Source organism: Macrobrachium rosenbergii, chromosome 6 (assembly GCF_040412425.1).
Source record: "Macrobrachium rosenbergii isolate ZJJX-2024 chromosome 6, ASM4041242v1, whole genome shotgun sequence".
In the NCBI taxonomy this organism is placed as follows: Eukaryota; Metazoa; Arthropoda; class Malacostraca; order Decapoda; family Palaemonidae; genus Macrobrachium; species Macrobrachium rosenbergii.
In genome coordinates this window covers 29,146,067-29,171,740 of record NC_089746.1, presented here as the reverse complement: position 1 = coordinate 29,171,740, position 25,674 = coordinate 29,146,067, and the positions used below count along the sequence as shown (strand labels likewise).

Sequence of the window (25,674 nt, the reverse complement as noted above, 5' to 3'; positions counted from 1 at the left end):
AAAATATGTTAGAAGGCTGAAATTTCGTCAACAGGGTACTAAACGTTAGCTAATAACTTATCTGTTGTCTTCAGTTTTTACAAAATTCATATCAATGAATGTAAGATACCCGTTGTGATATCCTAGTTTAATACGTTGAAATTATTTCTAAATTCTGTGTATGCCAGTGGCTTTATCAGAGGTTCACATTTTTATAAGTCATGAAAACTTCAGTGTTAATACACGTGTGTATGTGCAAAAATTATAGAGGGCGTGGCTTTTATTATTTGTTTATGTAAACAGCTTTCCTGTGCTACAAATTTGAAAATGAAATTGGAAATATTTTAATTTCAAGTTCCATCGACTTTTGAAGGACAAGTGAATAGCAAAGCCTTTTTAAGTCATAGATTATATTGAGCTTTTAATTTACATTAGAAAAGTGAAAATTAATTGAAAAAATACATTAATTTTTAAAAAATACATTAATTTTTATACCCAATCCTTTTTGCTCGAGAAATGGGCCATTTTACCTTTATTGATTGTAAATGTAATTTTCAATCCATTCCTTATAATGAATCACTTTAGTATAAACACCTGGGGAAGCTGGCTCAGCGCAACCTTTTCCCCAAGAGTATATCCCTTGAAGAACTCCCTCACACTGCAGAGGTCCTCCTTTGTCTCCTTCGCACGAGCCACTGCCCCCTGTGATTTTCCCTGCGCATACCATGCCATCACTAATGGCACTTTCACCATAGAAGGTTCTGCACAGGACTGAGTCAACTACGGGTATTTTGACCTGGTTATGGAGGAGAATGTCATGTTCGTAAAAAGCAACCAGTTTATAATTTTACAAGTAACATTTGAATCAACAGATACATCAGGAATTTAGAGTTACAAACAAGCCTTGCTTTGCAGAATGTTTGTTAGTTTCCCAGTAGTAGGACAAAACTATAATTATTACCAAAAGAAAGAGGGTAACGATATTCACCATCAGGGAACGAAATGACCACTATTTTTTGACATCGGGGAATACTTCATCTTACCTTGTGTAAATCGTCTACTTTATCGCCAGTCGCTGTGGTTGCACCCCATCCTGTCATGATACATATTGATCCATCTAGCACTCCTTCGGTTGGAATCTCTATTGACTGGACAAGGTCGTTTAGGATTAGTCCTTCTTCCAGCTGTTTGAAGATACAGAAGTTAGCAAGTAGGGAAGACAATTAGATATGAGGTGCCCATTGGCAATCGCTGTCTGACAGTCTCTCTTCATCCATCCATGTGTCCTCGTGGACTGTATTTTTTCATTAGTTTACATTCATAGATTGTGTTCATATTTCATGAGGTACTTCAGGATCAGGTCAAACACAATTTGGTGCCGACCCAGTGTCATTTGGTCAAGTTCAAGATCGTGCACTTTTTTATGAATGCCTGATAACTAGTCTTGCATATAAGAGATTTTGACCTATTTTGGTATGCTTCAGCGTCAAGCCAGACACATTTTGATGATGACCCAGTATCACTTGGTAAAGTTAAAGGTTACAGTTTTGTGTAATTTTTGCTAAATTTCCTTGTATTTACAGTACTGTTAACAAACCATTTTAACAAGTACTAACATTCTGAAACACATAAAATAATCTTCTGCTTAGGTACGCTAGGATTTTGTGCACAGGTAGATTTCAACTTACCTTTACCAAACCGATATCATTATCCCTGGTCACAGAGCTATAGTTCTCGTGGATGACTTTGATGCTTGCTGTTTTCTCTTGCTTAGTATCCAAATCTTTTGCCAACGAAGTCATTCCAGCAATAACTCTTATGCTTTTTGTGGGGAGGCTTTGAAAATAAAGATGGGAAACGTGTACGTTAGATATAATTTTCAAAACTGCACATGTTTATTGTGATTTCTCTCTCTCTCTCTCTCTCTCTCTCTCTCTCTCTCTCTCTCTCTCTCTCTCTCTCTCTCTCCCCTGTTAAACAAACTTGCAGATGCATACTTTCATTATCCTTCGCCATCGGCTCAGTCTTCTAACCATTGTGGATTGCTGCCCCTCCTGGGAAGGAGAATGTATTAATTTCCTTCCGGTTCCTAGGCTTTCAATGGAAAACAGACCCAATAATAGTAGGAAATCGAGAAGTGGAGACGTTATTATGGTCATTTAAATACACATTTCAGTAGATTCTTTATATTCAGCCTATACAGCCGCCCCCCCTCGTATATGGCCCTGAGCTGAAATAAAGATTATTATTATTATTATTATTATTATATTGTGGCTCTAGTAGAAGTGTACGGTATGTGAATACGACAAATATATGCACTTTAAAGTGAAATGATCAATGGTTTAGCGTTGACCTCAGTTCTCTAGGCCTGTGTGAATTTTGAGTCCTTATTAGAATGGAGAATAATTATTTTCATTTTCTTTGGGATATCAAACCTTTCAGTGGAAGGTGTTTCCAAAAATATTAGTAAATCTAGAATTTAAGTGGTCATCGTGGCCATTATATTAAAAAAAAAGTTCGGTGATTCACACACAAATGCAGTATAGATAAGTGAGTGTATCTGATCAATGGTCTCACACCGGTGAGTGAAGGGGATTGTTCAACCCAAGCTGGGGGAGGACTCCCTCGTCCAGGCCGTTACGTTCATATATATATATATATATATATATATATATATATATATATATATATATATATATATATATATATATATATATATTATATATATATATATTATACACTGGGCTTCTTGAAAATGCATGCGATTATTTTGATATAATCTCCCCACGCCTGCTACGACCCACGACAGTCTACTACGTGGATGATAATCCACTGCTAAGATCAGCAGAGGCATACTGGATCTTTGAAGAACTCTTGCTCTTGCCATTTCTTTCCTCTCCCGGTTGAGAGATCGAACGTGGCTCCCTCGGTTGTGAGCGTAATTGGCGCCATTGCTCCCGAGAGAGAGAGAGAGAGAAGGGGGGGCGGGGGGATGGGGGGAGTTGGTGTAGAATGAAAGAGTGAGTGTGTGTTACGGTTGCTAACGAAATAAAGCCTCACTTTTGTTTCGAATTCCGACGTCGAAATCTCTTCACTGATTAGGCGTTACATTGTTGGAAGAGTAAAATGTTGAAGGATCTGATAGGCCGTATCCTGTTTCATCCAACGTTTGTTGATGTAGCCTTAATTAGCATTCTCGATATAATAGAAACTGAACTCCTTTTTTTGCTTATCTTTGCTCCTAAGAATTATTAGTAAGTTATCAGTTATCAGAGTTTGATCGCAAGCGAGATTTAGAAACTGAAATGGGAGATATCGACATTAACAATATAACCGAGACTGAAAAATTCATGGAGCGAAATTTCCGTAGATCAGATGACTATTCTCAGGTGGTGTAAATTACAGTATTCTGAAGGTAATTGTACCTTTCCTAGGTTATCAAGACTTGATAGTGATCGTTGTACAGTGGCAGAAGTTTTCAAGGGCATGTAAGTTTTGTCTCATTGTTCCCCACCGTTTTAGTTAATCCTTCCAAAGTCCTGTTGGTTTAAGCGTTTTGAAAACTGCATTTTCTTATCTATGAATCTCCTTACCTCCAAATAACTCCGTATAGGGTACCACCTACAGTGGGCACAGCCCGGCTCACCGTAGGCGGTACTAAAATTTTTTTTTTCAGTCTCTCTCTTTACGGCCACTCGTTGCATTGCTCTTCACCTTTTATCTAATTCCACTCCTTTTCGGTCTCTTCCCTCCTAGTTGTCCAGCTTCTGGAACTTTGTCGTGGTTTAGTTTTCAACGTTCATTCAAGAACAGCCTTTCTGTCGAGTCTTATGAGAGTCTAGAAATGTGATTCACTGGTCTTCTTAAACTACTTTACAACAGTCACAACAACTGTAACAATAGCAATAATAATAAATGCATGGGCTCGGATTCCAACCTGGATATAGAAAAGCTTCATACATTCCCTTGCCTTAAGGTTCTTTGTAGCATCCCTCTGGCCCCTCCTGATACACTTTTCAAACCTTTTTACTGTCAATTGCCGTTTCAGCGCTGAATGACCTCATAGGGCCCAGCCCTTGTCCTCTGGCCTAAATTCTGTATTCTGTTCTATTCTGTTATACACTCCCTTTCGTATTTCAAGACTTTTATTTAAAAGTGTCTAAAACTTTAGGAAACCAGAAATGATGAAGTAATATGGAATTTAAAATGCATTTAGTGGGGAAGTCTGAAATGTAAGTCAGACTTTTTTTTCTCTGATCATACCATTCCCCGTCTCAGTGAGGAAACACTGTGCCCCTCTCATGTTTCCATCAACATCTAACTTATCTGAGCGTTAAGATGTATGCTTGCCCACGGCTTGCAAGAAGTCCATGAACACCTTTAGTGTAGCAGTGACAGAACTCAACTTAGCATTAGCATAATATATTCAAACATACGTATGCATAATTTTTTCTCTATCAGCAGGCCATTTCCTTTAATTTGCTGCTGACTTATTCTTTTAACTGCAGAGCCAAGGAAGGTTGAACCCACTGTTTGGAAAACTACATCACACATTTCACCCGTATGGTCCACGCGTATCCGAGTGGTTGATCAGCGAAAGCTTAACTGTTTGCTTTAAATAAAACCCTCATCCCAGATATGAGAGAGAGAGAGAGAGAGAGAGAGAGAGAGAGAGAGAGATAGAGAGATTCTTTTATGCTCTAGTAAATCAAAAGTCACTGTCGGTATGACATTTAGAAAATGATAATCTGGTTTGAATTAGGGTTTCGTAAACTTCCCTCTGCATTATCGCTCTTGGAATTTCAGCCCATTATTCAAGGTACAGACATGACATTTACAAATTAAATCTTGATGTAATCGAAAGCAGGTCCAACCAGCGGAAGCTAATGAGTAATTATCTATTTTTGAGCGGTGAATATGCCCTAGACCTTGATTTCACGTCATAATTGCAATATTACTTAATATATTAAGCTCCAGTTAATCGCATAATTCTCCACGATGTAGGCTAATCAGTAGATTTGTGAATCAACATGTAATTTGTTCTTTTCCTACACGCATGCGAACACACGCACAGATATTTGGATTTTTGGATTTATGAGGATGGACTGCTTACTCTTTTGTCTGAATTAATGGGAATACTTTGTGGATTTAATTCCACGCTTACTGAGGCAAACGAATGTTTTGTATTTGGAATGATACTCCTTCTCTACCTTTAGCTGCATCGACTGAGATCTCAGTGGAATATTCATCAATTTTAATTCCCCACCAACACACTTGCGCAAACACACACGGATATTTGAGTTTGTAATGAAAATATACCTTATCCTCCATGCCATGAATTAAATTCAGTTTATGACAATATTTTATTTCATCACTCACACCCCCCACCCTCCCCAACCCACACATCTGTTTAGTTTTACCAGGGGTATAATATTAAACTTTGGTTTGAATTTGAATAAATTAGTGAGAATATTTTGTATATTTTTAATTATTACATTCCCCGGTCCCCGCCACAGCCGTTTAGATTTATGATTAGGATATAGGCTACCATACCTTCTCTGGTCTGAGTATAAACAAATTATTAGGAAAATTTTATGTATTACAATTTCCCTCTCTCCACATCCGTGCATTTCGATATGCAAAGAAGATAGAGCATTTCTCTCTGGTCCGAATTAACATGGATTAATGAGAATATTTTACATGTTCTAATGAAAGCGTACGCTGATTTGGTTGTTGTAATACATGCGTACACTGATTTGGTTATGACTTACCTTTCGATACAGTTTGCAGAAGTCAGTATGTACATTTCACTGAGAATGGAGCCTCCACAGACGTGAATCTGCCCGAAAATTCCCTTGTGTTGAACAGAGACCTGTGGAAATATATTTGTTTTAAAGCAAAGGCAAATGGAACTTGAGGTTAACGATGTGGATTTTAACATGATTATAGAAATGGGATGGGCAAGTTTTTAATAGCAATCTGTATTAAATGGATTTGGAGGTAATGCACGCATGCAGATGACATTCATTATCAGTTTTTTATAGTTGATTAAAAGCTGTAATGTTACTCCCATGTTTGAAACCAGTTTTCAGACAGAGGACTTGCTGTTACTCTTAAAAGATTATTAGATAAGAAAGTAATTTTTTTCGTGCATTTATTCATGTATTTGGCTGAGCTAAATTATTCTCTTGCGTTATAAAAATTCTTTTAAATAATGTCGAATGCTTTCCTCTAGTTAATAGTGTAATGACTCTGGTCCTACATCATTGCTCTTAAGACTAACAAGAGTACTCTTTTAAATTTCTTTGTGTATATCTTCAGAAGTGGCCGTTTGTATACTCGTGATCATTAGTTTTCTGCCACTAGGCAAGCACCATATTTATTCTTCCATACTTTGACGTCATTCCTCAATTTTCTGTTAAATCGTTAATTGGTCAAATTTCTCAGTTTTTCACTTTTTTTGTATGAATGCAAGGTGTGAAAGTAATCATAAAAGCGTGGATTGGTAAAGCGAATGTGTCCGTGCATCAGTGTAGAACATTCAGTCACAATCTAAGTTATTCAGTACCAAAACATTTCGGACATCGGTTGCTTAAACAGAGCAATCATTTAATCTTGCTTTGGCCAAACCAGCATATATTTTATTTCTCGGTCATTTCCTCTCTCTCTCTCTCTCTCTCTCTCTCTCTCTCTCTCTCTCTCTCTCTCTCTCTCTCTCTCTCTCTCTCTCTCTCTCAAGAATATTCTTTATTTGTGACCCCGTTCAATTTAGTTTACATCTCCTTTTTCCAGCCATTTTCATTTCGAGTGCCTGTAATCCTCATGCGTCGTTCTTTTTCAGCCTCTTGAATTCTGTAATGAGTAGATGATGTAACTCTGGTTTTAACAGTCGTCACCATTAAATCTCTTATTTTGATTATGGTTTTAGAGGTAAAAGCTTCCCTTGCCATTGTGGTGCTTGCTATTATTTTGAACGGATTTTCCAATCTCACTGATTAGCCAACAGCATTCAGGAACTTACAATCCTATCTTTTTTTTTTTTTGAAAGTATGGGTATTTAATGTCTTCAAGTGACGAAATAATATTTTAAAATTAGGACCAACATAAATTTACTTTAAAAGATATTGGTGTAATAGGGGAGTGCAGTATAGAGAACTATAACACACACATATATATATATATATATATATATATATATATATATATATATATATATATATATATATATATATACACATAATGATGATATAAACAGGACAGCGAGAAGACTGGAAATAACTTTTTCTTTTTATTTACACCAACGTTTCATGAATCATTTCACATCATCATGGCTATAATAAGATCAATGATGGGAAAGGATTCCCGAAACGTTGGTGTAAATAAAAAGAAGAGATGTTTTCCAGTCATCTTGCTGTCCCGTTTATTATTAAACTTAAGCTCACCAGGAATGAAAATCTTACGACTTGTGTTTGTATGTGTGTGTTTGTATGTACGTGTATTATAAGAACCCCAGCAGACCTCTTAACTTCTTGGTTCATTCACACTTTCGATACGCTTAATATTTTGGGTCTTAGGTTTTGTAATAACAAGCATATCCAAGTTAAGGCCATTATGGTCATTACAGTTATGTACGCATCTGGTAAAAAGTGCTCCATAGATTAAATTTTTTTCTAAAATATTATATATATATATATATATATATATATATATATATATATATATATATATATATATATATATATTATATATATATATATTATATGTATATTATATATATATATTATATATATATGTATGTATGTATGTATATACAGTATATATAAATGGATATATATGTTAGTGGGTCTTGTGTAAGTGATCAAACGCCTCTTTTATTACGGAAAATTAGAAAAATTAAAGATACGTGAACTATGTTCTCTATTGCTGCTTTGTTTATAGTAAAGCTGAATGCAATAAAACGATACCGACGGTTTCTCTAAATAATTTCCTTTTAAAAATTGAAAGTAAGTACGAAAAATAATTACTTGAATGTTGTGTAGAGATATACAGGTTTCCTTATATAACTAAAAGCTTTTTTTTTCAAGTATTCCCATAGCGTAATCAATAGGCTCGAGGATGAGATAATGTCCTTCACTATAGTTTTATTATATATATATAAGGTCCTGTTGGAAAGTACTAGTTCCCTTCTCCTTTGTTTTACTCCAAACATTTCTAAGTTTACATACCTGTTTCTTTTGTCTTAACGTTCTTGGTTACTTATGAAAATACTTGTTATTTGTAGGGCTGTACGAACGTATTTGTGCCTCTGAGAAGAAAGGAAGTTTAATCCTTTAACAAGGTAATTTGGGGAAAAAGGCTGTTGAAATTCAAGTAGAAATTTGTATTGGAACGTCATAGATACCATTTGATTATGAGTGGGAATGACAGTCAAATCGGGAATTGAATACGAGGAAGGGTAAATGTTTATTTTTTCATTCGTGAAAGCATAACCTTTTACCTTTCATGGTGCATATTTCCATTAACGGTAGTGTGTAGTTGCTCGATTTGAGCTTTGACTCGGTAATTGAAGTCTTGTCATAGCTTTTTACTCTTCCTAGTTTTAATGGGTTAGTCATTTAAATTAATTATAGAGACATGGTTTGAACTGTTGTCGTTGTATTTCGAAATTGTTTAATATTTGGTTTTTCTCGGTTTGGGTGTGAACATTATTTATATGTATATTGATTAGAAGCGGTCCATATTCCGGGTATGTTCGGTTACTGCTGTGCCTTGATTTGACATGACTCAGAGTTCGGGTATGTTGGGTTATTTACATACATTGACTAGGCATGGTTCAGATTCCGGGTCTGTGAGATATTTGCCTGTAGTGATAAGAGATGATATGTATTCCAGGTATGACGGATATTTGCGTGCATTGATAAGACATGGTCTGTATTCCAGGTATGATGCATTGATTGCAAATGGTCCAGGGTCTTTGTAGGTTGGTGGAGCATGTACGTATATTGATTAGGCATGGGCTATGTTCCAATTATGTGGGATATTTGTGTTTATTGAGTAGACATAGTGCAGGGTCCATGTTTCAGGTATGTGGGACATTTACTTGCGCTGATCAGTCATGGTCCATGTTCCATATATGTTGGATGTGTGCTTGCACTGTTTAGACATGGTGCGTTTTCTTGGTATTCCGGGTATGTAGAGTATTTGTGTTTGCTAATTAGGCATGGCCCAGGGTTCATGTTCCAGTTATGTGGGATATATATAGATGTATATTGATTAGACGCGGTACTATTCCAGATATGTGGGATATTTGCTGGTATCGATTAGACATGGTCTAGGGCCCATCATCTAGGTATGTGTGATATATACATATATTGATTTGACGCGATCCATATTCCAGATATGTGGGCTATTTTTGTGTATTGATTAGACATGGTCCAGGGTCTATGTTCCAGGTATATGGAATTTTTATTTACACTGAGCAGACATATGGGATATTTGTATGCATCGATTTAGGCACGGACCGTGTTCTAGGTTTATAAGATGTCTGTGTACATTGATTGGACATGGTCTGGAATCCAGATAAGTGAGGTCATTTACGTTTCTTGTTCAGACGTGGTCCAGTTTTAAGAATGTTGGGTTATTGACTTGTGGTGGTAAAACATGGTACGGATTTTGGGTATGCAGGATTATTTGTGTCTTGATTAGACATGGTCAGTATTCCAGTTATGTTGGATTAAGTGCTTGTCTTAATTGCTGTAGCCTGGATTTGGGTTATATTGCAATGCTCACGTTTTAAGCAGACATAGTCTGGATTCTGGATATAAGGGACATTTGTATGCATTGATTAACCATTGGCTGGATTCCAGGTACTTTGGTTTTTTAAGTCTGTATTAGACATGGTCCAGATTCGGCTATGTTGGGTTATTTCTGTACATTAGTTAGACTCGATATTTCTGGGTATATTGGGATATGTCCACTGATTAGACGTGTTCCAGATTCCAATTATATTGTGTTATTTCGTGATTAGGGTTGGTGTGGATTTAGCCTATGTGCATTTTTAGATGCTGTCTGGATTCTGAGTACTGTATGTTGAGTATGTTCATATCTTGATTAGATGTGGTCTGAGATATTTGTTTCGGGTGGACTTAGATTTGTTTGAATGGGTATGGACTCATGCATAATTAATAGACGTGGACTCGTGCATAATTAATAGACAATAGTGAAATTACCTTTTGAGTGTCCCGTCTTAAGCCCAATATCCTACTATGTAAGGTTTAGTTTTTGTTCGTTTTTAATTTCTTATGTTTTTCATATATATATATATATATATATATATATATATATATATATATATATATATATATATATATATATATATATATATATATATTTTATTTTTTTTTTTTTTTTTTTTTTTGTGCTTACAGCACTCTGTTCTCTCTAATGTCAAGCATTCCCTTTCAGGATATGTGTTATCCTTACAGCTTTGCAGTTGGGGAAATGATGTAACATAGCCTCTTTAGCGTACTGGTGCATACTTGTTTGCATGGGAAGTGAAAATAATCTTAGCATTTTGGAATCGGGATCCAGCCGTCCTAAGGGTGTAAAAGAATCGATCCAGTAATTGTCTTACGTAAATCAAGTTCATGGAAGTATTCTATTTTCTGTAGACAAATAAGACCTGGATTGAAGTAACCGACTTTTTTCTGTCTTGACTGATGGGAAGGACAGATTAACTTTTTTTTTTTTTGCCAAAGGCCGAAGGGAAAAAAGAATGGAAAAGAACTAAGAAAGGGAAGGGGGTTTAATCACGAAGTAAGTAGCGAGAGCTGCCTCTCAGTTGAAGAAAGGTTGTTTTTAATGACTGGGAAAACGGATCAGGAACAGAGTCCCAAATTTCCATGATTTGAGATAACTTATCAAGTATTTGTACTGGTAGCTGAGTCACTATCTCACTCAGGAAACTAAAGGTAAACAGTAGACTGTAGTGAAATATAATAAAGACAAGTACAATACCGCCTCCGTACTTATGCGCTATAGTTTGGGAACATTGAAATAGAATAAATATCAGTTTCATTCTTGATAGCTAAGCGAGTAATCTCAGGGAATAGCTAAGATATGAATCAGTGTGCACAGAGATGCTCTCTCTCTCTCTCTCTCTCTCTCTCTCTCTCTCTCTCTCTCTCTCTCTCTGCCTGTTCACTCAATGAAGAAAATTCTCCATGTTCAGCACCCCCTCTCTCTCTCTCTCTCTCTCTCTCTCTCTGCCTGTTTACTCAATGAAGAAAATTCTCCATGTTCAGCACGCCCTCTCTCTCTCTCTCTCTCTCTCTCTCTCTCTCTCTCTCTCTCTCTCTCTCTCTCTCTCTCTCTCTCTCAGTATCCTCCTGCTCACTTGATAGGGAAATTCTCCATGTTCAGCTACTTCTCCTCCGATGATGTTAATTGGCGTATCTGGAAATCCAAAGGCACCCAAGTTCCTGTTGGTGCTCAGGCATTGCCCACCTGTAATATATAAAGTAAGAAATTACATAAGTACTGATGATTTTGCAGTTATGATACCGCCCTCATCACATCTAGAGGATTTAGTGTAAGCTCACATACCCAAAAGTGAATGAGGCTATTCATGTGTTGTTTAATATTTAGTTTTAGCAGACATTAATTTTGATGTCGAGGAACTTTGTTGTGCAACCCAGGTTTATACTGTGTATACGGATCAGTCAGTCTGGCTGTTTTTTGCTTAATTTATGAGGCCAGAATGAATTAGTTTGATTGTAGATAGGATGTTTTTATATACAGCGTGTGTATGTATTTGTGTATGAGTGACGTATGCATATAAACTTAATTTAACACCTATTTAATGCCTCTGACTTGCACAAAAAGCAATGTCGAGTTTAGTCATCATTTGGATAGGTGACCACTAATGAATGCCGGACAGTAACATGTTCATTACGTGGCCGGTTTGTGAGTCGGAGTTAGCAAGGGAAAAGTTGTCTCTGATAGCTGACAGCTAATCTATATAGGCTATAATCTTAATCAGAAATACTTCGAGGATGAGGTAAACGTGCATGGGAGCTTCGATTAATTGTAGAAAAAGGTTTGGTGTTTACGCTCGAATTTCATTAGGTGATTGTCAGATCCCACGTCGTATCTAATATTAAAATAATTTTTTAAAACTTTATCTTTATATTTTATCTCTACTTGAGGATTTCGCTTTCTTGAACATGTTATCAGAGTAAATTACCATTCTCGGAAATTATTTTTTCCCATTTTTCAGTGTAATAATGCCATCTGTTATCATCCGTATCAACTTTCATTTGCTGATGCCTTATCTCATCTAGATTCTAAATATGGCATCTTGTAAGTGTTGAGACGTAGATAGAAATGAATATTTCGTAACCGGAGTCACGAAAAAGGTTCACGCTATCAGGTATACTCCTGTCCTACTCGAGTTTTTCTCGCATGCAGTCAGCTTCGAAATGAACTCCCGCAACGTCAGTCTCTCAGGGCTTTCAGTCTGAAAATGTTGCATGTTTTTCCTTCTTTTTTAAGAGTTATTCACAGTACAAAGACCTTTTTTTCTCAGTCTTATGGGTCTGAACAAGGAAACCAGCAGCTTTCTTTTAATTCAAAAAGGAATCTCATGTTTTCTTTGAATACGGTTATTGTCCATAGACCTGGTATTGACCCTTTACTTATTCGTTTTTCATCAGGTTTTTCATTTCTGAACGAAATTTTCACCGCAACCCAGGTTCGGAACCTGGTGAGATGAAGGAAAAATTCTTGATTTCATTTCCAGTTCGGATTTTCATAGGATTTCAGGGGAAATCTTATCCAATAAAAGTTAGGAAATCATAGAGGTTGACCATTCGTTATATGACATTATCATAGATATGGTGAAAGAACTAAAGTATTCACAGGCACGTGTATTATTTATTAAAATTATAAATATCTAGCGTACAGTTTTGATAATTTCGTAATATTTACAATTGTCGGTGTTTGCATTCATGTTCTCTTGGCAGGTTGTCAGTTGTAAAAGATATGTGGGAATTTTTGTTGTGCTGTTTTCACTTCTACTCTTTTATTTGAACAATAGTTTTCCTTTCCGTTTAAATGCCGCGGAGTTGCTGGAGGTTGATGCGAAATTAAAATAAAGGCAAAGCGAAATTATTCCTCGCAGAGCAGAAATACGAAACGAGCAAAATTTTTTCGCCTTTTATGTTCATCATACGATTAAAAAAAAAAACCGTGAATAAAAGTGAAAATTTCAGAATCCATTTCAGTCGGTGCAGAGACTCTCTACAGGACAAAAGCGAATGGTTCTTGTTGATTTTTTGCCTCTTCTTCCTTTTCTTCATGGAGCGTTTGTAAAGCATGTAAGTATGCTGAGTATTTTTCAATTATGTGATTCGCTATCAAGTGTTGCAAGCTGTGGATGCATACGGAATCTTAAGGTGTAGGACATTGTTCTTATTCGGAAATCGAGCGATTCATATATTTGTATTACTTGATTATTAAGTATCACAGACAGGTTGATTCATTTAAGTATTGTACAGATTTGAGAAATTATATTCTGAATTCATATGAGTCGTATTTCATCATTACGTGGTTGTTCTTAGGTATTACAGGCAGGTGCATTCATTTAAATGCCGTCAGGTATAGAAAACTGTTCGTATTCTGAATTCATATCATTCGTATTTCACCATTACAGGAAGGTGGGTTTCTATAAAAACCTTCGCTGTTGGATATTTTATTTTTCTCTTTAATAGAGTTGTTTGAAATTATACGCAGTGATATACAGACCAGTGGAATATTTGTCAAAACATTGTGTTATTTTTATAACTATTGATTGAATATTTTTTTATTTTGGCATGGTAACGATTACTGTCTTCAAGACCAAGTAACTTTTATATTTAAATCTATGTAGCACGGCGGTCCGTGTAAAATTATCCGAGTGCATTTCATGTATTTTTGGTGAGGGGATGGATGATGTGAACGGCCCACATTTTTCATATCCTTTCATGATGTTGATGTAGCTGGGAATCAGGGAAAATGGAAATTTGAGTGAAATGGAATGACGCGCGAAGAGTTGTGGAATTTCAGGCATACGTGAGGACATAAAACATTTGCTCCTGATGTTTTATCTCCCTTTTCTCCTTTTCGCGTTGTAATGCCTTTGGACAGGAATCAAAGTGGAAGTGCAAAATCACTAAATCTATCTGAGGTATTTTAGAAGTGTGTTATACCATTTCCCTTCATTTGTCAGCTAGATGAGGTATGGAGGTCAATCAAGATTAGCCTTAAATGATTTTCCTTGATCCTCGCATACCTGGTAAGTAAGTACATCTTAGTTTAACCAGACCACTGAGCTGATTAACAGCTCTCCTAGGGCTGGCCCGAAGGATTAGATTTATTTTACGTGGCTAAGAACCAACTGGTATTGTCAGTAAAAATTATAACTATAAATGAATAAAGATTATATTTTATAAACGGTAATTGTAAAAGGAAAAAGTCGAGTACGATACAATTAAGTTTTTCCAAAAATAATATTTTCTATACGATGACCTGCTTTCAGGTATATATATAAAAAAAGGCGGTGATATTCAAGTTTTTGCCATAATTTTCAGGAAATATTTTTGGATGAGATTGCTACCCCAGCCTCAAAAGGGTGTATAGCTATATATATATATATATATATATATATATATATATATATATATATATATATATATATATATATATATATATATATATATATATATATATATATATATATATATTATATATATATATATATATATATATATATATATATATATATATATATATATTTTTTTTTACATTATATATATATGTATATATATATTATTTATATATAGTATGTATGTATGTATGTATAAATCTTATGATAGCAAGTTAATATATTTTTTTTATTTTCAGGTAAATGGCATTGCTTTTTCCCAATTTACTATATTTTAAGAATTACCAGTGAAGTTTTTACAGTATTCGAGAGAAGCCGTCGTTAAGTAAGTAGCTATATATCCTTGACAGTACTCTTTAGATTTTGAATGTCTCACAGTATTGAGAGATCCAGGCATCGTTAATATCCGAACGGACGAGAGTTGTAACGAGCGACAACCTCTTCCATTGTTTTGTTAATCTCATTCTGGATGTATTATTGTTATTACAGAAATTCATACTCCGAATTCGGGACCTGCGTTGCGTGTGTAGCTTTTGTGATATGTATTGTAGTACTACAGAATTTTGTGAGGTATTTAGACAGGATGACTGAAATTTTCTGTAATTGTCTTTACTGCGATTATCCTGTTTGAGTAAATTATTGACTCATGTTGATATGGAAGTCCTCCATAAATGTAGCTTTGTCAAGCTCCTCTTTTATAGTAAATTTATATAAAAACTGTATTATCAAGTTTATATATAAATTCTTAATTATTAATCTTGTTGAATGCTGTGTTTATTATTGAGAGTGGTAGTAAGCACCGCCGACCACAATTCTGCTATTTCTGGATGTAAAAATTTTACGACTTTTCGTTGTACATCCTCTTGAGTTCATACGCCCTAATTGGGGCTGTTCGGAAAACGGGAAAATACCACCATCAAATCCAGTTTAGACTGTCACCAGTCAGACCATCTGCGTAAAAACCTGACTAGCTACGACTCGGCCACTTCCCGTAACCCACAGTCTTTCGTGGCTGGGACTCATGCGCGTCTTTGGCGTTTTCTCTGAATAGATCTTAACATAAACAGGGCACTGCGCCCTAACTGACCTGGACCAGAGTCCCTCTGAACCTTTTCTGAGAGCATTCTGTTGGTAAAATCAATCTAAATTGATAGTTGATAATTTAACAGTTTAAGATTTTTGCCCTTTTAGATGAATCAAAGTTTTAATAGAGATTCAATAATTGGACTATCTAAATGTATACGAAAATTAATAGGCAGGTTAGTATGAAGCCAGTTCGACTAGACACCATATAGAGAGCGCTTGATATTTTGTTAGACGTTATCCACGCATTGGAATATTCTGCATTGTTGTTCAGTCATATTTATATCCATGTCAGCAGCAGCTGCATGGCAGAGTGGAGTTTCTAAAACGTGAATTGTTCGTTTTGACATCAAATATACGTTGTAGCAGGGGAATAACGCGGATTAAAATAGACGCCTCTCTAGATATTCTTTTTCGATTATAATAATCTTTGTATTTTTTTTATATCTCTTTGTGGTATCTTAGGAATGAAAACATAAATTTTATGTGTGGGCCCAATAGAAGTAAATAATAGGACTGTTGATGACACAAACGGTAATGAAATTTTGTGCTAAGTCTGACTTGTGCAAAGTGTTTTCGAATGATTTTGAATTTCGGTGGCGTGGAGACCGTCAGGACACTCAATCGCATGAATATAGTTTCCCATAGTTAGCGCTTGAAACATGTTTAATGCCTTTGTGGTGATATGGAAATTTTAAACTATTACTTATATTATACTCGAAATCTTCATTTAATATGATTAGGTAAAAATTTTCAATTTTTACTAAATACAACAAAATTGTTTATGATTAATGTTGTATTAACATTAACATGAAGTAATCTTGTTGTGTCATGATATAAACGACTGGAAATTTGAAGTAACCAGTAGTTATATTAACATGAAATAATAACGTTCTGTAATTATATAAAAAGTTGAACATTGGAAGTGACCAGTAGTTATGTCAACATGAAATAATGTTGTTCTGTGATTACATACAATTATGTGTGCATTCAAAGAAAGTCTTGTAACCCGTCACTTCGGTTGGATTTCAGCTTGAGGATAATCCTGCCATCATTGGCGACGGCAAAAAAAAAAAAAAAAGAATGATGAAAGGTGGGTTTCTTCTTACTTTCATCTTAGTTTTCAGTCACTCAGTGGTAATACTGAAACTTGATCCGTCACGGGGGTCTTTAAGTATCACTTTTTATGATTCGATACAATAGTTTGGCTCTGAGGATGTCTGGTATTTATAAAAATGCTCGCATATTGGGTCATACCTTTAAAGAAATGTTTATTTACAGGAATCTTTTTTTTTTATTCCTTTAGGGTAAATATATTGATTTGCATTTAGAGGCGTGCCTTTTTATGTGTTGCGTATGAATCATATAAGTTTATTTTTCTCCATTTTTTAATTAAAATACTGCTCCTGTCCCAATATTTTTGGAAATTTTAATTTACGCAGTCATTGGATAATAAGCTAATTTAGTTGAAGAATGTCAACCTATAGATGCTCTTTCTGTTACTATTGCAGAGTATTGTCCATATGAAGGCTTTCCTAACAAAGCCTGTAGATCCTCTATGCGCTGGTGTGAAGTGAAGACTTGTGTATTTAAATTTTCAGTAAATATATAACTTAGTTGGCGTCAATTCACCAAGTCTCAGGCCGGGACATTACAAGCGTTCTTGCAAAATCTGTTATATTTCGTGGGGTTTCCAGGTCGATAGTATCAAAATATAAAGTCAGTGGGCTCTGCCAAATGTATGGGGCATTGATTCTTGAGGGATAAAACAACCATGAAAGCCACATCAGCTCCCAAATTCAAGGGCTTTGCTTCATAAGGGCCACCAAAATCTCGTAGTATTTGTGGGATTTATATCAGGTGGGATTAACAAAGCCTGCAAGCAGAGGGCTTTGCCTCCTGAATGCACTACAACGTAGAAAATGAGTGGGCTTAGCTTCAAGAATGCTACAATAACGTCCAAAATCGCTGGGTTTTTCGTTCATGAGGGCACAATACTGTAATAAAATCGGTGTGATTCTCTTTCATGAGAAACACAGAGAAATATCAGATCAGTGGGCTTGGCTTCAAGAGGGTCTCAAAAAAATCAGCGGGCATGGATTCTTGAAAGTTACAACAACGCCCAGAACCAGTGTGGACTTGACTTCATGAGGGCTACAAGAACGGCCAAAAATTAAGGGGCTTTGCCGAATGAGGTCAAAGAGTATGAAGAAACGAAGGTTTTAGAGCAATGATGAGCTTATGGCAGCATTTGAGAAACCAAACAAAAGTCATTCTAGGAGGTCCAGATAGCCTACATTTAAATGAACGACGAGGGATTTAAAAACATACTTATTTTGTTCCATATCACGTAGCCTTTTCTATTCAGTGTTGGACTAGTAGATTCACTGACGAAAATACTGGGTGCTGCTGTATATTAAACTGAATTTTATAAAAAGCAAATGAAAATGTTTGAATATGAGAACGGGAACTAGTCCAAGCTTTTCACGGAAATGAATATGTTTATGAACGCTTTTAAACTTTTTAGTTTTTATATGAAACCCTTTGTAGACTCGCATTCTGTTCGGTGTAATCAGCTTTTGATATACTCTATTTATAAAGCTCATATGCAACAATATATCAGAATTTCCACTGTCTTGCCATTGTGTGTCATTCAAATAATAAATATCAATAAATGTTGAAACAATTGTGGATTATGAGATGGAGATGAAGACTCTGGCGGCTTAGGGTAACATCAAGTGATAATGAATTCCGATTTAGGGCGTTGCTTGCGTACTAACACACACACACACATATATACATATACATATACATATATATATATATATATATATATATATATATATATATATATATATATATATATATATATGATTTTATTTTATCAACATAACTGTTTCTCCTACAGGGGTGACTTCACAAAAACAAAGCAACGTAACGGACACTGAACATCAACCGTTTTATACATTGCACAAGGGCTCATCACTAACTCGTCAAACCTCGTACACAGCCATGACATTCACCTCTGTATGGCATGCGTCATTTAGATATCAAGGTACTTACTTTCCAACACCTTTTCACGCTATCTGTCCAACCCTTTCTCTCTCTCTCTCTCTCTCTCTCTCTCTCTCTCTCTCTCTCTCTCTCTCTCTCTATATATATATATATATATATATATATATATATATATATATATATATATATATATGTATCTATGTATATATATATATAAAAATATAATATATATAATATATATAAGACAATACAGTATATAAAATTATATATATAATATATATTTTATGTATTATATATGCATATATGAAATATGGTCGTTTTATGTATTCTTGGTTACGTTAAAAATACAAACTGTTCAGCGTCCTGAACTATATGAATATGGAAAATGTAGATTTCTGAAATTGGAGTTAACGCAGGAATATTCATACTTATTTTCTCTCTCTCTCTCTCTCTCTCTCTCTCTCTCTCTCTCTCTCTCTCTCTCTCTCTCTCTCTCTCTCTCTCTCTCTCTGTGGTACTTGATTATTTATTACAAAGTTGCATGTCATCCTGTTTATTAAATGGAACACAAAGATTAAAAAGGTGAGAATTTACTCTTTATTTATGTGCGGTTGCTTGTCAGGATATGTGTGATGGATTAAATGAAAGCTTCTTCGAGGAGGGGGGAGGAGAAGTAGTTGACTACTTAGTATTCGTGGGAGTTACAGGTGTAGATGTTAAGAAAACATTAAAATGAGAAAATAAGATAGCGCCATGATTTTTTTTTCTAGGTTGGTGGAGCCTGCATTCCAGCACCTTTATCCAGTACAGGTCTAAGGAAAACAACTGAAAGGGTGGTCCCTAATCTCAAAGCAACCATTGAGATCACAAGCTGAGTGCTTTGTTAAGGTGTTGATGGACTGAGTGGCTGACCAGTTTGTGTACAGTGTGTGTAACGAGGAACTGGGTCGAGAATGGGTAAATGGAGTAGCTGTTAGTTGTGTAGGTATCTTAAAGTTGCAGATGCTGTTAAAAGAACTGAATGGCATAGCAACTTCTGCTATACTTGGAAATATGTTTGGAAGGATTATGATTGAAAAAGTGACAGATAACAGAGAACAGAAGATATGGAAAAGGGAAAGTTGGGGAAGAAGACAATTATGTAAGTATCTTGAGAAAAAAGAGAAAACTGAATTTACAGCCCGGGAAAGGACTGATGAAGATGCATTGTGAAGGTGCCAGATGGCGTAATGTGTATTAGAGTGATTAGAAACATTTTGGTGAATGAAAAGTTTGTATTAAAATATATATACCAGAAATGGCTGGTTTAGCGTAAAAGTATCCTCGGATATGTAAGCTTTTGCCTCTAAAGCTTTATAATATTTCTTTTAATAAAATAATGTGAAAAGTCCGGAAAGGGATAGAAGATGAAGGTACAAACTTGTGAAAAAGAGCTGTGGTTGAAGTTGAGAATGGTCGTTGTTTGCAGATGACGCAGGGTTAATTTGCGATAGGAATAAGATGCCACAGAGACATGATAAAGAAATCGAAGTTATAATGGACGACGGTAAGATGAGGAAGGTGGGTAAATCACAGAATGAGTTAAACAGGGAAGGTCGTACGAATTCTTCAGTAGATCTGGAAGAGAGGAAGAGTTTCTATTAAGGTACCATTTAGAACGTGTGGTGGGATTGTTGAAACAACTCGCCCTTGTGGAAATGAATTGTATACGTTGAATGTTGACAGAAAACAATGAGATATGCTGAGGTTAACTGTCTTACTACATGGCACTAAGTAGCATAGCTTTAGAAATATACAGTAGGTGTAGAAAGAAGTGATCGAAGGCTGGAAGTTATTGACGTTAATAAACAGTGCTATAGAAGAGCGAACATTTCAGGATGAAGGCAATACCGGTAAATTCAGGAATATTAATCAGCACTGGCAGGTTTACTGGTGTAAAATTCGGTGCAGAATTTTTAAAGCTGCGGTGAACAAGAAGTAAATGACAGTAACGATAACTTGATAACTTTAACAGCAGTATTGGCTTTTAGGCTTTGTTTATCTTTGCTTATCTTATTTAAGATGGGTAAGCTTTTGAGTGAACAGTTGAGGGAGATCAAGATGAAACAGTTAAGCATGAAGTGAAACTGAACAGTTTCTGAGTAAATGAACTGTCTAGTAGTAGAATGAGATGAATTTAGTTATTATTTATTTTTTACCCTTTATCGGCGCTTTGAAGTTAGGAACAACTGGACTTTCATAGCAGAGCCTAGTTGGTAGCAGCTAAAATAATTCTTGTCTTTTAAACAGCTCTCCACTCTTACGAAGTTGTAATTACTCGACTTTATATCTCAGAATTATTCTTTTTTCTCTCTTTCCTCTCACCAGTGACGACTGTCTTCCTAAGGTCTGGTCTGTTCTAGCCATTATGTAAACTGAAGTGCGTAGTTTATTTGAAGGTGAAGGACTTTAGTTATAGATTTTTTTTGAAAGTTCTAATCCATGGGAACTGAAAATGAGCTTTCTTATTTGCAGCTGTGATGATGAGAGTTATCTCCGTTGTCTGGGGCCATTCACCATCTTAGCTTTATCTTGCACTTTTTTTTTTTAGATTTCCCTGGGTTTTAATTTTATATATTGTGCTATTTAAATCTTAACTGTACCTTTAATAATTTGCGGGCTTATTTCATATTAACATTAGTATGAAAATTTACATTTAGATTTGGATACTATGATTTTAAAAAGGTTTGCGTGAAGGTACACATTAATAAAACTGAATGTGATATTTGTTATATATATATATATATATATATATATATATATATATATATATATATATATATATATATATATATATACATACATACATACATACATATACACACATATACATATACATACATACATACATTTATGTATGTATGTATATGGTGTTCCCAGAGTAAATAGGGACAGTCTATGGAAATGTGTTTGGACAGGGTTTTTACTGAAAATACATGGCTCTCGAAGAAATGCATGCACAAGTACACTTGAGAAAGAGAAAATGGTTGGGGTAGACTTTTTTTTAGATTCTTATAAGTTCAGAAATGGAAAGGCAAGATGAGTAGAGGAATGGCTGGTTCAGATATAACCAGTCATTGTGAGGTTAAAGTGAAAGTTCCGATAGACGGCAGTGCAAGTTGTAGAGGTAGGTATGAAAATTGTAGCAGTAAGATAAGACAAGTGAGTTCAGTTTAGCAGAAAGGAGAGCATATTAGGAGAGAGAGGGTGTGAAAGGGGCTATGGTTAACACCACAGAAATTGAAAGATAATTTGTAGAATGTTGAAAATTCCAGGATGTCATAAATTAGGGCTCAGGAAATGTTTGGGAACAAAGACTTTAAGTAATGGATGATGAAATGATAAATTTAATGAAGGAAAAAAAATGATTTGAGATGCAGCTGCCAGACAGAAGGGAAGATTGTGTGTATTGGTACATAGGGATGGATAAGTTGGTCAAGAAAGTGATAAAGATAAGAGAGTTCATGTAATTAAAAAAAGGGGGAAGAACCAAGAGCATCACTGGTAATAAGAAGCAGTTCTGCATGGAGTTAAAAGCAGAAATGTAGTTTAATTAGCAGATGGGTTTCTGAATGTAGGATGTAAAGGGAGAGATGCTGTGTGAAGAGAATGCAGTTTTGGGTCAAGGAGTGATGATTTTTATGATTTGTTGAATGTGGAAGATTAAGAGAGGTGGTGCAGATTATTGTAAGAGTGGAACGATTAAGGGTAAGTTTGAGAATGTGAAAGCTATTGTTGAGGATGTTAGGAGGGCAATTGAGAGGTTGAAAATGGTAATATGCCCGGATTTGATCAGATTACAAGTGGGATGCTGTTATACAGGAGTATATATGTGGTTGAGAGGCTGACAAGTGTGTGTAAGGTATGTCAGGATGAGGGAAGGGTTCTGTAGGTAAGAGGAATAATTAATCCTGTGTATAAAGGTAAAGGTGATTGAGGAGACTAAGAATTATGGGACCACAATTTTACTGAGTTTGCCAGAAAAGGTGTATGATAGGAGTTTAATTTAAAGGGTGACACAGATTTGATAGGGGAAGAACAGTTTGAGGGTGTTTGGATCAGTTGATTGTTATGAAACAGTGATGTAAGAAGTTTGAAAGCAAAGGGACAATGGTGTACAGGGCATACATGGGCCTCGAGAAATCTTATGATGAAGTTGACAGAGATACAATGTAGGGGGTGTGGAGGATTTGTGATATAGATATAAAGTTCCTGAGAGCGATTATAAGGTTTTGTAATGAAAGTTAAGTATGTAGCTGGGAGAATGACTGATTAGGTGTAAAAATAAGGCCGAAACAAGGATGTGTTATGTCTCCATGTCTGTATTGTATTTTTATGGATGAGTGATGCAAGAAGTCAGAGAAAGGACAGTAGATGCAGGCGCAAACTTGTGGAATAAGGACGTGGGGCGTGAATGGAGTTTGGAATGATTGATGTTTGCTTATGACACAGCATTGATTGGGGATAGGGAGAAGAAACTGCAGGGATTAGTGAAATAGTTTTTGCAAGAAAACAAAGTTAAGAGCAAGAGAAAGCTCATGAGGGTAAATAGAAACCAGGAAGCTGGAGCAGCGAATGTTATTATGGCGGTCAGAGAATGGAAACCATAGAAGATGTAAAACAGTGTAGGTGAAACCAGAATGATAGCAGGATGTGCGCTTAAGACTGGGAGGAAACTTGGAGAATCTGTGGAAGCCAGGGCTGGTATGTATGGAGACATGACTGACCCTACTTTCGTCACTGGAAATGAAGGTTGGATGTTGAATGTGAATGAAGGAAAGAATATCAGAACTGTAGAGATGTATTGTTTACATAATATTTGTGGTATACGAAGAACTGAAAGGGCGGAAAAGTATGGGTATGTAGGAATGGTGGAAGAGTTAGTGTAGGTGAAAGGATAGGTCAGTGTTTTGAGATGCTTTGGTCATGTAGAGTGCACAGATTGGAAGCATTGGGAGGAAAGCCTGAAAAGGATTGACAGACGGTGTGGAAGAGTTTCTGACGAGGCAGGACCTCAACATCAACATAAGCCTAAAAAAAAAAAAATTATATAGATAAATATATACATACACATATATATATATATATATTACTGTATATATATATATTATTTTTTATGCCTCGCCAAAAACTCTTTCACAGCGTCTGTCCATCCTTTTCAGGCTTTCCCCCCAACAATTCTAGTCTGTACTCTACATGACCAAAGCATCTCAAAACACTGACCCATCCTTTCACGTACGCTGAACCCTTCCACGACTCTTACATACCGTACCAATACTTTTTCACCCTTTCAGTTCTTCTTATATCACAAATATAAGTTAGTGTTGGTGGGTGGTTGTATTTTGTTCAGCGTAACTAAAAAGTACAGTCCATTTCTAACTTTGTATAAGGAAAAGTGTGTATATTCGTATGCGATAAAATCAGGCTGTTGCACGGATATTATACGTGTAAATGTCTTTAAATGTGAAATGTAAACAGGAAGAAGGATAAAGGTAACCAAGGTTTATCTTACCTTTGAAAACTAAGAGAACAGCGAGGATCCAAAGACGCCACATTATGGTAAGACTGCCAAGGTCTCTTATGCTACTGAGAAAGGATTCAGTCGTATTTACGTACGTTCTCTTGCCTTCTGTCGGCTATTTTTCTCATGAACCTCCTAAACTCTTTATCTCATTTGAACAGTATTTTTTCCCACACACGTGCGCGCGCACACACGTTTTTTTTTTTCATATTGACAGTTGGTACGTTTACGTTTGTCTCTTTAGTACCTGTTTATTATCCATTTGGTCTCTTGCTTTAGAGCTGTGTCTTTTGTTGTTTATTGCAAGGTCTTGCGCCTTGTTTTTACATGATAGTTCCTTTATAACAGTAATGATCGTCATTATTCATATCGTGCACGAAATTTTTAAGGTGCAAATCGATAGGGCATCACCTTGCTTAGACTCAGGTTATGCCACTTGAAACCACTTATCTGCAGATAAGAATTTGAAAACTAATTATAGTGCAACCGGGTCACGGCGTAGGGATGCTGCAGTCTCTGCGTCACTTAACAGACTTTGTATCCATAATTAAAAAATCAATAAAAAAAATGGAACTTGGACCTGGTATACAAAATTAAGAACGAGAATTGTGAAGCATGAAATTTGCAGTGACCTAAGTGCAGATATAACTAAACTTTTTCGTACATTCGGATATTGTTGAGCGAATCAGCTAAAAGAATCGTAGACGGGATGAGACGAAAGAAACAGTAGAGAGTAAATTTGCATGCGGTTGTTTTAGGTGTGTGGAAACAAAAAAGAAATAAATAATGAGAGATGAATGAATGGGATATGAATATTGCATATGTCTGCAATAAGGCGATTACAACTGGAGTGGAATGAGCATGATATGAAAATTGTATTTTGCCTCTGTCGGCATCAGTTAATTACATCTTACATTTCAGTACATCGTGTACTTAATCATCCAAGGTATCTATGGCATCACTTGAGAATTATCTATAGGAGGGAAGGAAAGGTTGGAAAAATGCCCCATTGAAGGGGTTTAATAGATTTGGATAATAGGAATATATTTACAGCAGCCGGTTGGTTGATCAAGTACCTATTGGATCGATAAAGTCAAGATGCTTGTCAGTGCCCTGAGGACCTGACCCCATTCATCAAATTTTTTTCTCGAATCCCGGTCTGTAGTTTACGTACCAATAATATGCATCCTATTTCAGCAGGCCGGTACTATAAAATGTCCATTCAAGTTAATGTTTTTTTATTTAATATGTAGTTTTGTTTTTATTTAGATGAAAATTTACAAGCGTGAATAGGTTTTTATTAATCGTATTTTCCAAATATATAATAAGCAAGCAA

The 25,674-nt window shown here is 35.7% G+C and overlaps 1 protein-coding gene and 1 long non-coding RNA gene across 4 annotated transcripts in view; one reads left to right on the top strand and one right to left on the bottom strand.

The window, feature by feature from the left end:
* LOC136839398 (uncharacterized) overlaps positions 1-25,674 on the top strand; it is a 441,312-nt gene that overhangs the window by 9,354 nt on the left and 406,284 nt on the right. The gene's annotated exons all lie outside the window — the stretch shown is intronic.
* LOC136839397 (trypsin-1-like) lies at positions 371-24,464 on the bottom strand. Its single transcript, XM_067105391.1, has 6 exons — positions 24,330-24,464; positions 11,375-11,484; positions 5,751-5,851; positions 1,668-1,815; positions 1,023-1,163; positions 371-775 (listed from the first exon to the last, which is right to left on the bottom strand). Exons 1-6 carry the CDS (start codon positions 24,370-24,372, stop codon positions 512-514), a joined length of 807 nt encoding a protein of 268 aa, XP_066961492.1. The 5' UTR covers positions 24,373-24,464; the 3' UTR covers positions 371-511.